A 16842-nucleotide genomic window follows, 5' to 3' on the forward strand; every position below is an offset into this window, starting at 1 on the left:
TGTATTTTGTAATACTTGTGATACATTCTTACCTATTTATTAAAAAATAAAAAAGTGAGCGATTCAGTGACGCAAATGTTTAGCGAAATACATGACGTCATATTCCAGCGACCTTATCATGTATTCCTTGCTCATTTTGACATTCCGAGGGAAATGAATGTGTACATACTGCGAATAATAAACTTTCAACGCGCAATGGATGTGATAAACAACGTGCTTATCTAAAGTTTGGATCTGCAAACGAAGGTGAAGATTTTGTTACGTTTAGTGTAACACTCTGACCATGTGAAAGGTGTTATCTATGATTGGTGATTTTTAATCATAAAAGCATTTAAAAAAAATTAATTCGTTTTTTTTTTTTCAGATTTTTCCATGGGTTGAGTTTTATTATAATATGACTTGTCTGTTTAATTGAAAATATTATTTGAATGCAGAACATAAAAAGGTGAATTATCTAATATATGGCTAGCATATGTGTCAAGATCAAAAGAGAGTTAAAGTGTATGAAACATAACATGTTATGATATATATAATCTAATATAAAAGAGGACACAAACTAATATTTAATCATAAACAGGCAATGAGCAATAAATACTTGCATGTTGTTATCATTATGCCATGCTGTAGCTTTAAACTAGGGTGACCAAACGTCCTGTTTTCCCAGGACGTGTCTTGTTTTCAAGTCCTGTCCTGGCCCTAATATAACAATTTTCTATCCATACAGAGGGGGGATACTTTAAATGTATTGAAATTAATAAAGAATCTTTGAGTAAACTTTGTGTATCATTTGAGTATCTCATTGCTGGGCCGAGTGTCCTGGATTTCAGTAATTAAAATATGGTCACCCTACTTTAAACAATTGTTAGATATGTGCACAAACAAAAGTCAGATGTTTTCTACAGAAAAGTCCAAACACAGGATATGTGGGTGTGATGCTAGAATAGTTGAATCTGTTCATAATGTCTGCCAAACTAGAAACAAAAGAGTGTGCAGACAATTCCTCCTTTATCCTTAACTATGTTATTTTTTTCAGAGGTTCATCCATAATGATGTGGCTGAAGCTTACCAGGTCGGCGACCTATGTGACTCTACGGATATGTCGGCTAAGCAACCTAGCAACACTGAGGCCTGACATCAGAAGCATCTCTCAGGGTTCCTCCTGCCTTGACAGCAGAACTCAAACCATCCGGCCTCGCTGCAGCAGGTCACTCCTCTTAGCTGGCCATCCCTCCATCACACTGACCCTGGGACTTCAGCCCAGAAGAACTATAACCACAGACCGGTCCGGCTGGTATGAGAGCATTGCAGACTCCACGCCCGTATATCTCACGGAGCAGCTCCTTGTGTCTGCTCAACAGATGACGGGATTGCCGTGGTGGGCCAGCATCGCGTGCATGACGCTGGCACTGCGTACCGCTATCACTCTCCCCCTGGGAATCTATCAGTCGATCATCATTGCAAAGGTGCAGCCAAATCATTGTCAATGTCTGGATCTTTGCGTAAAATCTTGTTAGCAATGGTGCATTTAGCTATACTCAAGTCAAGTCAACTTTATTTATATAGCGCTTTTTACAATGCAGATTGTTTCAAAGCAGCTTCACAGTGTTAAACAGGAAAATAATGCAACAGAATTTTATTCGGCCGTATAGCTGTTCCGGAGAAAACGGTAATGTCATCTAGCTCATTTCAATTATCATACAGTGACAATGTGAGCATTAGATCAGTAGTTTAGTTTATATGGTTAATTTAGATTACTAATTAGTTTTATTTGGATATTTAGTTGAAAAATGTAGTGTCCCCAACTGAGCAAGCCAAGCCAAAGGCGAAAGTGGCAAGGAAACCAAAACCCCATCAGGTGACCTATGGAGAAAAATAAACCTTGGGAAAAAAATCGGGGTGCCAGTTCTCCTCTGGCCAATTAACAAACAGCGTGTGATTATTATTCTGGCAACTTAATAGGACGGGTCATATTAGATCGGATGATCGATTGATCGATTCATATTAGATTAATCGGTCATATTATATCGGAATATTCAAAAGATCGGAGGCAACACGCCGGAGACAGGTTTATTGTGGATGACATATTGATTAAACAATTATTAAGTAGGAATATTCGAACGATCTGAGTCATCACATTTATTGAAGATGCCGTGTCGATGAGGCAATTTCAGGGGGAGTCTAATTGACACGGCCTCTGCAGACACTTCAGGGTCATGCGTTGGTCATGTCTGGGCACAGGTCCACCATCTGATCCGGATACGGCTCGGATCCGGCTGACTGCAGTAAACCTCGGGATAAAACAGAAAGACTATCATTAGCGTAGATGCCATTCTTCTGATGATGTATCGAGTACATCAGGTGTTATGGGAAGTGTTCCCGGTTCCGGCTGACCTAGTTAATGCAGCCTAACAATCAGTCAAATGTTTGGGGTCAGTAAGATTTTTTTAATGCTTATGATCAATAAGGCTGCATTTATTTGATCAGAAATACAGTAAAAACTGGAATATTATTATAAGTAATGGTTTTCTATTTGAATATATCTTAAAGTGTTTATTTTTGTAAAGCAAAGCTGAATTTTCAGCATCATTACTCCAGTCTTCAGTGTCACATGATCCTTCAGAAATCTTTCTAATATGCTGATTTCCAGCTCAAGGAACATTAATTATTATTATTATCAATGTTGGAAAGAGTTGTGCTGTTTTGTGATTTTGTGGAAACCATGATGCATTTGTTTTTCAGATCCTTTGAATAAAATTTCTAAAGAACAGCATTTATTTTTATAGTATTAAAAATGTTTTTAATGTCACTTTCGATCAATTTAAAGCCTTCTTGCCGAATTAATGTATTCATTTCTTACAAAAAAATAAAAAATAATCACACTGACCCCAAGCTTCTGAACGGTAGCGTATGTTGTTAAACAGCCATCCACGTGATGTAAAAGAAAGCGTGATTCATCAGACCAGGCCACCTTCTTCCATTGCTCCGTGGTCCAGTTCTGATGCTCACATGTTGGCGCTTTCGGCTGTGGACAGGGGTCAGCATGGGCACCCTGACTGGTCTGTGGCTATACAGCCCCATGCGCAACAAACTGTGATGCAGTGTGTATTCTGACACCTTTCTATCAGAACCAGCATTAACTTCTTTGAGCAATTTGAGCTACAGTAGCTCGTCTGTTTGATCGGACCACACAGGCCAGCCTTCGCTCCCCACGTGCATCAATGAGCCTTGGCCGCCCATGACCCTGTCGCCAGTTCACCACTGTTCCTTCCATGGTCCACTTTTGAGAGATACTGACCACTGCAGCCCGGGAACACCCCACAAGAGCTGCAGTTTTGGAGATGCTCTGACCCAGTCGTCTAGCCATCACAATTTGGCTCTTGTCAAACTCGCTCAAATCCTTACACTTACCCATTTTTCCTACTTCTAACACATCAACTTTGATGACAAAATGTTCACTTGCTGCCTAATATATCCCACCCACTAACAGGTGTATATTCTTTGTAGAATTTCATTATATCCCTTTTAATAATCCCTTTTCAGTCAGAATATCGGCCCCACTTTATATTAGGTGGCCTTAACTACTATGTACTTACATAAAAAAATAAGTACAATGTACTTACTGTGTTCAAATTGTATTGCAAAACACTTTTGCTGATATTGAGGTGGGATACGGGTAGGGTTAGAGACAGGTGTGGTGGTATGGGTAAGTTTAAGGGTAGGGTTAGGGACAGGTGTGGTGGTACGGGTAAGTTTAAGGGTAGGGTTTGGTGTAAGGGAAGGGTCAACTGTGTAATTACAAATGTAACTACAGAAATTAATTACAGATGTAATTACATGCAGGTATTTTTTTTATATGCAAGTACAATGTAAAAATATGTATGTACACAATAAGTGCAATGTATCAAATGATTAATTAAAATGTTAGTACATAGTAGTTAAGGCCACCTAATATAAAGTGGGTCCAGAATTTCTTCTTCACCTCCTTTCTGACCCTCACACTAACCAGATGTGATAAAGCACCAAGCGACAAACGTCTATTCCGTGTTACCATTCTGGTTGTGGTGATTTTTCATTTTTTCATAAATGGTCTGAGTGGGCTAGGGATGGAGCTTTGCCTTGTGAATGGGTGGTACATCAAACGCAGATTTCAAAAACTATTTTCCACAATATGTCCCTTTCAATAAGGATAGTACATGTGATGTTGGTTCCTGACTAGGTTTAAAATGAATCATTGAGTAAACAGCCCCTTCTCATGAGAATCTCTTTGTTTATCTGCACTTAGTAAGGTAGGGGAGGCACATCTTGGAGGTCAGCAGATATTGCAGAGTAAACACTGTGCCTTATTAAGAATCTCTCTCTCGCCCACTCTCCCAGCTGTGGGATGTTTCGCTTGCCAAAAAGGAGGATTGAAACAAAAAGAATGTGCCTCCCCTCCTTCTTCCATCCCTAATGATGTCCCACAGTGTGAGAACATTAGCTGTAGAATGTCAGACCGTCTCTTTAAACTGATGTCTTGATGCAAACAAGCAGAGATGAGGCCAAATCAGTTATCCTTTTTAATTCAAGTTTGATCTGTAGCCACTGAAAACATGTGTGGGTGTCTGTATGTGATTTTTATTTTTATTTTTCTATTAAACTGAGTCAAACACTGACCTATCCAGACTAGATCGGCTTTTAGTACCATTGGCAGTGTCCAGTAAATTAGTGCTTTCACAGGCCAGGGACTTTGTTGGAAATACTTAAAGAGCCCCTATTATGGATTCTTTTTTTACATATATTTTATGAAAATTACCTTTCATGTAGTGTGTAACATAGTTCTAAGTGAATGAAAACATCCTGCAAAGTTTTAAATCTGAAAGTACACCGTATATAAAGTTATTGTCTAGTTATAGTCGATTAAACAAATCGTTTTTTAAACGAATCCCAGGCCGTTTCGTTGTGACGTCAAGACGAAAACATTAGCATATTGCCCATCCACTTATTGCGTGTGCAGACACCAGGGAAAACTTGAACCACATCAAACACTGCAGCTGATTCCTGTGGATACTGGATATCATCATGTCGAGAAGACACTGTGCTCTACGATGTGTTTATTGTGTATCATATTGTGTAGGTATCTGGCTAACCGGCTAACTCGCGTTATTACTGTCTTACGGAAATTCCACTGTAAATCAGCTGTAGGCTGCAGTATTACCTATAACTGTCTATTAACGCAGATTGTCTGTAATTCGTACTACTTTGAGTAAAGATAAAGGATGGCGCAAGATTTGTTTTGAAAACTTTAATGTTACATCAGTCATTCACGTTAGTGCTCGGCTAACGTACTGTATCTGTGCTGTTATTGATACAGTTCCCGCATGTGCATCGCAATAAAGTAGAAACACACACACACACACTTGTTAATGCTGATGGTGAGGAATTACAGTTGAAACATCTCATAATGTACCTCAAACTGAGTAGCATCACCAAGAAACGTCCTGCTCAAGGTTTGAGTTGAATAACTAGTTCTTCCAATGTTTCAACGATTCGAACTTGATGCGCTGGGATTGATGTAAAATGGACGTTATCGTTACTGTCTTTACAGTGTGTACTATCGAAGCCTCCGGACGCCGGACGGAGCTGGAGTTCAGTTAATGGTAATGGGAGTTTGTTTCCGAAATACGCGCTGTACGCGGTAGATCAATCACAACAGACTGGGCCATCTGACCAATCAGAGCATCCGTCGAGCCGTTTGAGAATCATTGAACACTGTGGTGATGTGCAATGTATATTACGGGGAAATCAAACTGTTTTTTGATCTTTGATGCATGAATATCTGTTGTTGGAGACCTACACAACTAAATTAGGAAACTTTAAAATAGCATAATAGGGGCACTTTAAAAAGGAGTTCAAGCTGGAAAAAAGTAACCCCTGTGCCCTTTTGCCTCAGCTAGGTTGAAGCTCTGCAGAAGGAGATAGCTGTGTTAGCCCGCCAGTTACGCTTTGAGATCTCTGTCAAAGCCAAAGAGAAGGGCTGGTCAGAGAAAACATGCAGGTAGGAGATCATTTTTTTGACCATCTACTATGGCTGCGTCCAAAATCGCATACTCTATTCAATTCGGACATACTTCTCTTGTCACATACTGTTTTTTGCTTGCTATATAATAGGGAAGTATGCAATTTGGGATGCAGCGTCTGTCTTCAGTTAAAGTCTTTATGTCATATGAAAAATGGATGATCTCATTTCACTGCAAAAACATTTTGTTTTAATTTACTTGAAGCAAAATTGCATATTAAAGGTGCACTGTGTAAATTTTAGCAGCATCTAGCGGTAAAGCTCACCCCTCCCTTTCGAAGCACATAGAGGTGGCACATAGAGTATAATATATTGCATTTCTGTAAATAAATCCTCATAAATACTACACATTGCACTTTTACGACATTTTTTAAGAGATTAGATCTTATTAAATGTATATTTTGGGGTTTTTGTGTGAGATTTGAATACAATTAAAAAAATATTTTGATAATGGTGAAAGAAAAAGAAAAAAATGTAAATATTAAAATATCTTTGTTTTAAAGTTTTAAATTCTAAACTTATAATATAATGAAAGGTATATTCAATATTAAAACAAGTTTAATATTCAGTTGTTTATATATTTTTACAGCAAAACATGATTCACTTGCCTTACCGGCATGGGCTGATTAAAAACAGTATAATATTTCATTTCTCAGCTACACTAAAACTTTGAAAGATTCAATCAACCTTTTGCTTAATTACAACAATTGCTTCCACAGGTTTCATTTTAAGAAGAATCTGAGGCGAATTGTGTCTGAGCTTTATGTTCGAGATAACTGCCACCCTTTCAAGGCCAGCTTGCTGATCTGGGTCCAGCTGCCCATGTGGGTGTGTCTGTCTCTGGCCCTGCGTAATCTCAGCCTGGGAATGGGACATGTTCCCATGGGTGAGTCACGTCCATTGATCTATTACATTTTCCAGGGGCTTGTACCTTGATGGTAGTTTAACCAACTCAGGGTTACAGGATTAGTTTCGAGTTGACAAACCCAAACCAGCTTTCTCTGTTTTGGGTCACATGCTGTGGATCAGTGAAACGATTCACTTCTCGCGAGAGAAGCAGTGAGATTATTTTCTCTCTTCTGCAGAATATTACATGATTGAAAAATATTAAGAATTTAAACAAATTTACACAGCAAGAAGAAAAGAGCTTTCTATAAAAGAGGACAACTTAAAGGGGTCATAGAATGGTACATGCACTTTTACAAGTTGATTATACGGAAGTGTGTGTTGGCAGTGCCTGTACACAACCATCCTATAATGATAAAAATACATCCAGTGTTTTTTTTAAATCTCCTTATATGTTTTCCCCTGTCTCAAATCGAGCCGTCTGACCATGTGACGTTACACGGTGTACGCCCCTCCTAAGATTGTTGATTGACAGCAGCGTTTCAACACAGACCCGCCCTGAGCGAGCTGTCATCCGTCCGCCATTGTTGATACTCTGGAGCAGAATGGCGTCTAAGCGGTTGTGGTGTTGTGTTGTTGGGTGTAATAACGAACACAGCAGTCATTTTGATGTTCCTAAATCCGAACCGCTGAAGACTCAGTGGCTGCTGAGTTTTGTTTTAGAAGGGAATGTTCCCCCCGATCAACGTCAATGTTTGCGTGAATCATTTCTCAGCAGACTGCTTTATGAACGAGCGTCAGTATAAAGCAGGTTTTGCTAATAAGCTGCTCTTGAAAAAAGGATCGTGTTCCTGTATGGGGGTAGATTTGTTGCATTATTCCAAACAAATAGATTGTTATCCACAAATAAATGTAAAGAGATTCACAAAAATGAAATAAATTCACAAATAAATAGAATGAGATCCACAAATATATGCAGGAGTTTCACAAAAATGAATTAGATTCACAAATAAATACAATGACATTTGTGAATAAAAAAAATATCCACACATATGTTTTTATGTCACAAACACAACTCTGCCCTGCATTCATTTGTGAATCTCTTCCTCTGCATTTGTGAATCTCTTCCTCTGCATTTGTGGATCGCTTCTTGCACATTTGTAAATCGCAGCACAGCGCGTGGATTTTGAAACATTTCTAGCGTCTACACTCAAACAAATCCACAAATAGGTAGACTCCACCCACCGTCTACTTGAGCCAATCATATAACGGCCATATTGTGCTGACCAATCGTAGCACATTCTCGCTCCAACCAATCACGTTTTGGCCAGAGCCGTTAGTTACCACTCCCATAGACTTAAAGAGTGTCATGGAGTGACCAATAATAGTTCTTCCAGCATTGAACCCTAAACTCCATTCATTTCAGTGTAGGTTATCTCAAGCACACTCCTGGCAAACTGATGAAATTACTGCATATTTTGAGATTTTATGACATTAGTTGACCTCTCAGGAATTTTGATAGAAGATGTATTTTGTGAAGCACGTTAGAGGTAATGTTTAGTGTTATATAATATATCGTTAGACTTCAGTTAGATAACGTGAGCACCACTGCAACAGCTACTATATCCAGATGCTATCTGTCATTTCAACAGTTTTTAGATTCTCTGAGATCTTTCAGTCAAAAGCGTCTATGAGAGCTCCGTGAACTACGTGACCGCGCGTGCCGCAGGGAGGTGAGAGCAGGTAGTTTTTCAACGCCTCTGACTTTACTCATTAGTGCCACACCGCTTTTTATTGTTTGAATTTCGTTTTAAAACTTAAAAAAATGTAAACGCTTAGACTTTGTTTCATATCAAAAGCAGCTTGGCAATTTGAGAGCGAGAGACGCGCGTGAGTGACAGAGAGACGGAGGAAGAGCAGGGAAAGGAAATGCAGCTGAACGTTTTAAATAGCGTTAAAAAAAAGTTAGTCTATGTGTGGGAAACACTGTGATTGGTTATTATTTTCAACAGAAATGCCCGCGATTGACTACAATACTCAACGATGTAATATCATGTTGTACATGACCCAAATAAAATGACCAGATCACTCAAAAAAAGATTAACGTTGTCTTTTCTTTATCTCTCCCCAGAATAAAATGCTACTGTAAAGCCTAATCGAAGTCAATGCACATATTGTGTTAATATTCGACAGAAATCGCTGCAAATACAGTGAAAATGCTGTCTATCCTGCTAAATCCTATTAAAACAGACTGACAGCGCGGAGATGTTTAGAACTAGCGAGAGCTCTATGGCTCTAGTCAGCACAATATGGCCGTTATATGATTGGCTCAAGTAGACGGTGGGTGGAGTCTACCTATTTGTGGATTTGTTTGAGTGTAGACGCTAGAAATGTTTCAAAATCCACGCGCTGTGCTGCGATTTACAAATGTGCAAGAAGCGATCCACAAATGCAGAGGAAGAGATTCACAAATGCACAGGAAGAGATTCACAAATGAATGCAGGGCAGAGTTGTGTTTGTGACATAAAAACATATGTGTGGATATTTTTTTTATTCACAAATGTCATTGTATTTATTTGTGAATCTAATTCATTTTTGTGAAACTCCTGCATATATTTGTGGATCTCATTCTATTTATTTGTTAATTTATTTCATTTTTGTGAATCTCTTTACATTTATTTGTGGATAACAATCTATTTGTTTGGAATAATGCAACAAATCTACCCCCATATTCCTGCTGCACATCAGGAAGATGTGAGTGTAACGTTTTATTAACCTTTATATTAATCTTTGCAAATCGCTTGCACGCTTCACGATGAATGAGACTAAAGTTTACAGGGTAAGTTACATTACGGCATGCTTTCTGTGTATGACGTTCTCAATATAATTCATAATCCCACGTTTATAATGAACAACGCGTTATGTTTGTTATTACAAACTGTGTACTCGGGTGCTAAAGTTAACGTGGTAACACTACACTAAGCTTACTTTTGTACATGGTTTATAACGGTGTCTGTTACTGATTAAGAAGTAATGTAAAAAAAAAAATCTTATAACATAACATCAATCTGTCAATGAACTAACACATCAGTAAACACAAAGCAACTACGCTACTCTGCCAGTACAAAGATAGATCAAAGTGACATGACGTTAACCAACCATTCAGAAACGTCCTGTTCGAACTTCAATGGGTTCGTCATCTGTTCCTGGTCCGACTCCGGTTCAAAATGATAAGGTTGCTCAGATCTGTCCTCACAGACTCCCGTTGCCCTTATTTCTCGAAAATATACCCTCAAATGTTGTCAAGGCAACACTCCACGTGTGTTGTGGTGTTGTGTCGGCCGAACGCCCCACAGAGCAGAGGGGGCGGGGTGAGCAAAGCTCATTATCATTTAAAGTCACATACACTGAAATGAGTTGCTGAAAACTGAGCTGGTTTTGACCAGGTAAATTGAGTGTTTTCTTACAATACTAATGAGAATTTTTAATTAAAGTATATTACAAACTTTTCATTTAGACACTAAAGAATCATATTAACTTGTACAAAAATGTCATTCTATGACCCCTTTAAAGAAAACTCTTACTACGTCAATGCAAGTAGAAGTTATGAAGTTAGTTTAGTTGATATATAGAGAGAATTGAACATTTAAGCTCACATGTAGTTTTTTGCTTTATTTATTGATTTTAAATCTTATTTGTATGACCTTTTATGTAGGCTATTTAAATTAATTTTAACTAAGTGCCTATTAATGATTGATTAAAATTATACATGTGTAATTGATTAAGGGTATAGTAATTACATAAATGATATCTAAATCATTCAAAATTATTATTATTATTATTATTATTATTATAAATAAGCATTGTTAAAATCCAGACGCTTTAGTCTTTAAAAACCATTTGCTATGTAGTGACCTTTAATTTGGAGTACAAACAGGGGGAGTGACTTTATTGCATCAGAGGCGTGTAACTATGCTCACAGCTGATTGGTCCAATTTCAGTTTGATTATTTATTATCCAGAACATAACCTGCCCTGGAGCAGGTTAGCCGTGGAGCGCAAGCTACTATGGAGATGAACACTGCTAAAAGCCAAACCACTTTAATGGTACCTAAAACCCAGGATTGGCACAAACTAAGCTTAAACATATCTGGTTAGCCAGCTAAACCGGCTTCATGGTATAGGCCCCTGACGTGCCGTTAAGTTGTTTGTATTGAGCAATGCATCCAACTTCCCCATAATCACCTGAGAGAGGCTTTTAATGAACTAACATAGGTATTTCTGTACACAATCATCATCATCAGAAGCAGGTTTGGCAACAGGGGGCGCTCTGTGGTTCCCAGACCTCACTCTCCCAGACTCTACCTGGATTGTGCCTGTTTCTCTTGGCCTCATAAACTTGCTCATCACAGAGGTGAGGCACTTCTCCAAATTTGGACTTGCTACCTCATATTCATGAAACTTTCTGTTTGATTTCTCCTAGCACTTTACCCTTGGTTATGAGGAAAATGTACTTTTTATAGAGTCAAAAATTAAATATATGTACAGTGGAGTTCTAATGTCTGATATAAAACACTAAAGCCAACGCATACCATACGAAGTGCAGGTCAAAGAAAACAAATCTGTGTAAAGGAGATATGACCGCACACTTTACCCTTAGTCACACTTTACAATAAGGTCTCATTTGTTTACATTAGCTAACATGTATGGAAGCTCGTTTCCGCCACAGAATAAAACATCAGTTATGGGGCCATTTCGGGGATTTCCACCTGGATTTGGCCTACCCAAATTGTAAAGCTTCCCATACCCACATACAGTGGTCTCTAAATACAAAATTTTGGTGTTATTTTACAAGAAACCCTTTGAAGTTACATAAACCACTGCTAAAATGGGTCCTAAAAAAGGTCATATTCCTCCATTTAGATTAATTTGAATAAATCTTGCATACATGATCCAGACAAAAATCAAAAATGAATTTATAACCCAAAAAATAAAAAAGCGCCTCTTTTTTGGGGGGGTATTACAGCTCAGACAACATATACTTACATGTTTATCACTTTTAGCAGTGGTTTATGAAACTTCAAAGGGTTTCCTGTAAAATGACACCAACATTTTGTATTTAGAGACCACTGTATGTGGGTATAGGAAGCTTTTCAATTTGGGTAGGCCAAATCCAGGCGGAAATGGTCCCAGAGTAATTTAGTGTAAATAAGTTACTTTGTGTAAAACAAAGTTTAAGGGGTTAAAAGATGATTGGGACTTTATATCTCACAATTATGACTTTATTACTCGCAATTGTGTGTTATAAAGTCAGAATTGTGTGGCATAAAGTCGCAATTGTGAGAAAAACAGTTAGAATTGTGAGATAATTTTAATTATTTTTATTCTGTGGCGGAAACAAGCTTCCATAAACATGACCTAACAATGAGCGATATATTGTTTACTGCATTTATTAACCTTTGTTAAGGTTAGTAAAAATCTTACTGTTAACATATACAACTTTGGATTTTAAAAATGTGTTAGTAAATGTTGAACCAAGATCAATAAATGCTGTAGAAGTATTGTTTACTGTTAGTTCGTGTTAGTTCCCAAATGTAACCTTATTGTAAAGTGTTACCAAATGATTTGTCTAATTCAAATGTATTTTCTGATTTGTATTGATTTATATTTAAAGCAGCACTAGGTAACTTTTCAACCTTCATAATATATTTTCAAGACTCTTAGATTAGATTAGATTAGATTCAACTTTATTGTCATTACACAAGTACAAGTACAAGGCAACGAAATGCAGTTTAGGTCTAACCAGAAGTGCAATAGCAGCAAGTGCAGGATATACAATGGATGCGTAAGTGCAGGACATGGATATGTACTGAATATGTATAAATATGTATAAATAGAGAGACGTTATTACTATAAACAGAACTGAATTTACAGGTGAATATGTACAGTGAATAAATATACAGATGGCTATTACTATATACAGAATTTACAGGTGAATATGTACTATGAATACAATATACAGATGGCTATTACTATAAACAGAATTTCACAGATAGAGGTATACAATAATATGCTAGGCTAATATGAGGAATAGCAGTGGATTAGGGTAGTGCAATAAATTATGGACAGAGCTATCCGGAAAAAAAAAGTGGAAAGTGCAGTGGAAAGTGGTTGCATATTACAGTTAGAAGTACAGTGCAAAATGCAAATGTAAACATTGGTACTATAAATACAGTCGGCAGTGCAAATGAGCATCATCCAGTTAAGATATGGCAGTGCAAGATGCATATGTAAACAGTTGTTACTGTGATAAACAGTCGGTAGTGCAAATAACAAAGTGAAGGAAGATGTGAGGTACTCTTGTGATGATACATCGACTTACAATAGGTTGAATGACACGTCTGCCATAGCCTGACGGGGTCTGTATAGTTTTTAATCGTACTTTTAAACTTCGGGTTTCGGGTAGTAACCCGAGAACAAAAAGAACTACAAAATTCGACCGCTTTACGGCATATACGTCACTTCCACCACCAACCCCACTTCCTTAAATTCGGACGTGCGAGCCCAACTATCATTTGTTTGCCGGATGTTATAGTCATGGCCGAAGCAGCACAGAAAAATAAGAAAGCAAAGGTTTTGTCGGAGGAAAGCAAAAAGAGGAAACGAGAAAGTGATCGGATTAAAGGCAGGACGAGGATCAACATTGGGCCAGCGTTTGCTCGTTGGCGTGAGCTGAAGGAGGAGGGGCTAAATTCTTGCAAGTAAATACATAAGACGTACAAAATCCTATTTTAGGATACCTAACATGTCTGTGATATTTGTTTATTTGTCTTGCCTCAAGCTATAATCCAAATCGATTTTTCAAATTTGCAGATTCATCTATGGTAGCTTGATATTATAATATTATATGGTTATTACCTGTCACTCAAACATTGAAGACTAGGCTTCTATAATGACGCTGGCTTGTAAACGTGAGCATCGCGATCATTTGGCGTTTGAAAAAAATAAAACCCATGAAATGATATTCATATGACATGCTGAAACATGTGCCACTGTACCTGGGATGAAGACATTTCACACGCGACGCAAGCAGAACACCTGCATGTGAACTCCTGCTGCAGTGTTCAGGGCTATCACGCCGCATTCACACGGGCCGAGAAGCATTGACGCCCCGTGTGAATGCGGCGTCATGGTTGTCATGTCAACAAATGCACGTGCGATGCATCCACTGATGTAGAATGACAGAGTTTACGACAATAGTAGAGGACAATACTGTTTCCCAACTGTAGGGGGACCCCGAGAGCAAAACCTACCTAGTGCTGCTTTAAAAAATTGGGATGAAAAATGACTCGGTCTTGGCAGGTTTTATGAGGTTCACCTATTATTCGCCAGTTAATGCTTGTTTCTTTTTCTTTCTTTTTTTTCTCGATCTGATTTTCCAGATATTCGCCCTGAGACAACTAGAGCCTTCAAAGTTCCAGAAGTATGCGACACACTTCATCAGAGGAATATCTCTGGTTATGATCCCTATAGCCGCCACAGTCCCGTCAGTAAGTATCCCAGCACTTTCAACCATTATCTGCATGCAGTAACTTTACATGTTGCAACATGTGTGGCAAACATAACTCACGTTTTTGATGTTTTTCCAAAAGAGAAGACAACCGTGGCACATGATGTCTTCTGTACCTAGACAGATATGCTCTGACGCTTTTGATCTTGTGAAAGAAGGGTCGTACAAAGGGTTATGTTTTTGAAGCCCACCTGAGACTGGTTACAAAAGAAAGAGATGTCGCAGAACTTTGCCGTGATATCTCCAGCAGATGTAAAACTCGATGTCTCGTGCTTATCTAGCTGTGATAAACGTATTTGTGTTGTGTCTCCAGTCCTTTCTTACGTAAGAGCAATAGATGAGAAATTTCTCAAGATGTTGGTCGTAAGAATGCTTCATAAAAAAAAGTCAAAATTTATAACCAGATTACAAAGTTTTAAGAAGATTTGTTTTGTGTTTTTTTTTTTTAGTCCATGTCTCTGTACTGGCTCAGCTCCAGTTGTGTTGGACTGGCACATAACCTGCTCCTGAGATCCCCTCGCTTCCGGGGCATCTGTCGGATCCCCCCAACACGTTCAGACTCTGAAACTCCATACAAAGACATTGCAGCTGCCTTTGTAGCCAAATACATCAAATAGATGGATCGGGACATTGCAGGTTATTAGCGCATCAGCCTCTGATAATGTGGAACCAAACATTTGGATGGTTGCAAACCGGTTGTTTCATCCAACATGACACTGTAACCAGAGGAATATGGCAAAACAACGGCTGCCTTTCTGCCATAAATCTCAGTATGAATTGAGAAATGTTTATGAACAAATGCATTTGGAAAGAGACTCCAGTGAATAGTAAAATTTTAAGATGATGATGTCACAAATAAAAAATATTTGTGGAAAAAAAAAAGATTCGGTCTCCATTTTGTTATAAGTGTTGTTTCTCACACTTGGGGTTACGATTTTGGCCTGGCAGAACAAAAATCACTTTAATCGAAGAAGTTTGACTTTGACTTTTATTATTCCCTTTTGGAAATGTTGCAATTTGTTTCAACATGTGTATACATAAACAAACAATATACATAAAACAATAAAACATCCCTACACACACCCACAAGCACACATCATCACCACTGAGACCCGCTCAGTAGACACTACAAAAAGCGCTAGTCACTCTCCGCTTTCTCCGACGATGATATTTTTGTCCTGTGTCGGCCCCCGTAGCTTCTCTATGTGCTCCGAAAGGGACCCTGTCCCAAATGGCCCACTTCATGTGCACTCTCGGTCTTGTGGACTTACAATGGCCGCTGCGCGCGCGTGTCCGTTAAGTCCACGAGACCGAAGGGTGTCCCATTTGTAATTTTAGGTCTCAGAAGGGTCCTCGCGAGCGCCCCCTTTGAGGTTGACATGCGTCCTCGATGTGCTCTTCTGCCGAGCCCGCACTGGTGCGGGTTACACAGCGGACTTCTTCCCGGCAGTCAAAGCGGCATTACGTCGTGAAAGTGTGGACTCAGAGGAAGACCGTGAGGGTTTAGAGTGCCATTTGGGACAGGGCCAGGGTGGGGTAAGCGTTGGGGGTGCAATTCACGACCTAGATGAAAAAATCACACACTGCACCTTTAAGTGTCTTGAAAGGCGCCCATACATTTTTAAAAATATATATTAATATTTGTTTGGAAAAGGGGAAATCTGAAAATTTGGGAGTCCTTGGCATAAAAATGTTTGAGAACCCTTGTCACATACTTGAAAGTGGGATTTTTGACTTGGGAAACTTAAGGGTTAGTTCACCCAAAAATTAAAATAATGTCATTTATTCCTCACCCTCATGCCGTTCCACACCCTTAAGACCTCATCTTCGGAACACAAATTAAGATATTTTTGTTGAAATCCGATGGCTCCGTGAGGCCTGCATAAGGAGCAAAGCAATTTCCTCTCTCAAGATCCATTAATGTAAACATATGTGAGCAACCATGTGAGTACAGTGGTTCAATATTAATATTATAAAGCGACGATAATATTTTTGGTGCGCCAAAAAAAAACGAAATAACGACTTGTATAGTGATAACCCATTTCAAAACACTGCTTCATGAAGCTTCGGAGCGTATCGAATCAGCAAGTCGATTCAGAGCGCCAAACGTCATGTGATTTCAGCAGTTTGGCGGTTTGATACGCAATCCGAATCATGATTCGACTCGCTGATTCATAACGCTTCGAATCTTCATGAATCCGTGTTTTGAAATCGGTTATCACTATACAAGTCGTTATTTAGTTTTTTTTGGCGCACCAAAAATATTATCGTCGCTTTATAATATTAATATTGAACCACTGTATACTCACATGGACTGATTTAAATATGTTTTTAGTACATTAATGGATCTTGAGAGAGGAAATTGCTTTGCT

General features: G+C 38.6%; 1 protein-coding gene across 2 annotated transcripts; it reads left to right on the plus strand.

Moving 5' to 3' along the window:
• The first annotated feature begins 89 nt into the window (after window positions 1-89).
• Window positions 90-15343, plus strand: cox18 (cytochrome c oxidase assembly factor COX18). Of its 2 annotated transcripts, none has more exons than XM_079839640.1 (7): window positions 90-246; window positions 1034-1463; window positions 5934-6034; window positions 6775-6941; window positions 11205-11314; window positions 14343-14450; window positions 14920-15343. In XM_079839640.1, the coding sequence occupies exons 2-7, from the start codon at window positions 1047-1049 to the stop codon at window positions 15085-15087; spliced, it is 1071 nt and encodes a 356-aa protein (XP_079695766.1). In that variant the 5' UTR covers window positions 90-246; window positions 1034-1046; the 3' UTR covers window positions 15088-15343. The 2 variants fall into 2 exon arrangements, with proteins under 2 accessions (XP_079695766.1, XP_079695767.1); XM_079839641.1 differs by having other exon boundaries at window positions 100-246; window positions 11211-11314.
• The last annotated feature ends 1499 nt before the right edge of the window (window positions 15344-16842 follow it).

This window comes from Gobio gobio (assembly GCF_949357685.1).
Source record: "Gobio gobio genome assembly, chromosome: 16".
NCBI lineage: Eukaryota > Metazoa > Chordata > Actinopteri > Cypriniformes > Gobionidae > Gobio > Gobio gobio.

Coding starts and splice junctions, on each gene's coding strand:
- cox18 (XM_079839640.1), top strand. CDS start 1,047: ATGATGTGGCTGAAGCTTACCAGGTCGGCGACCTATGTGACTCTACGG. Junction 1,464..5,933: donor AGTCGATCATCATTGCAAAG/GTGCAGCCAAAT, acceptor TGCCTCAGCTAG/GTTGAAGCTCTGCAGAAGGA. Junction 6,942..11,204: donor AATGGGACATGTTCCCATGG/GTGAGTCACGTC, acceptor CATCATCATCAG/AAGCAGGTTTGGCAACAGGG.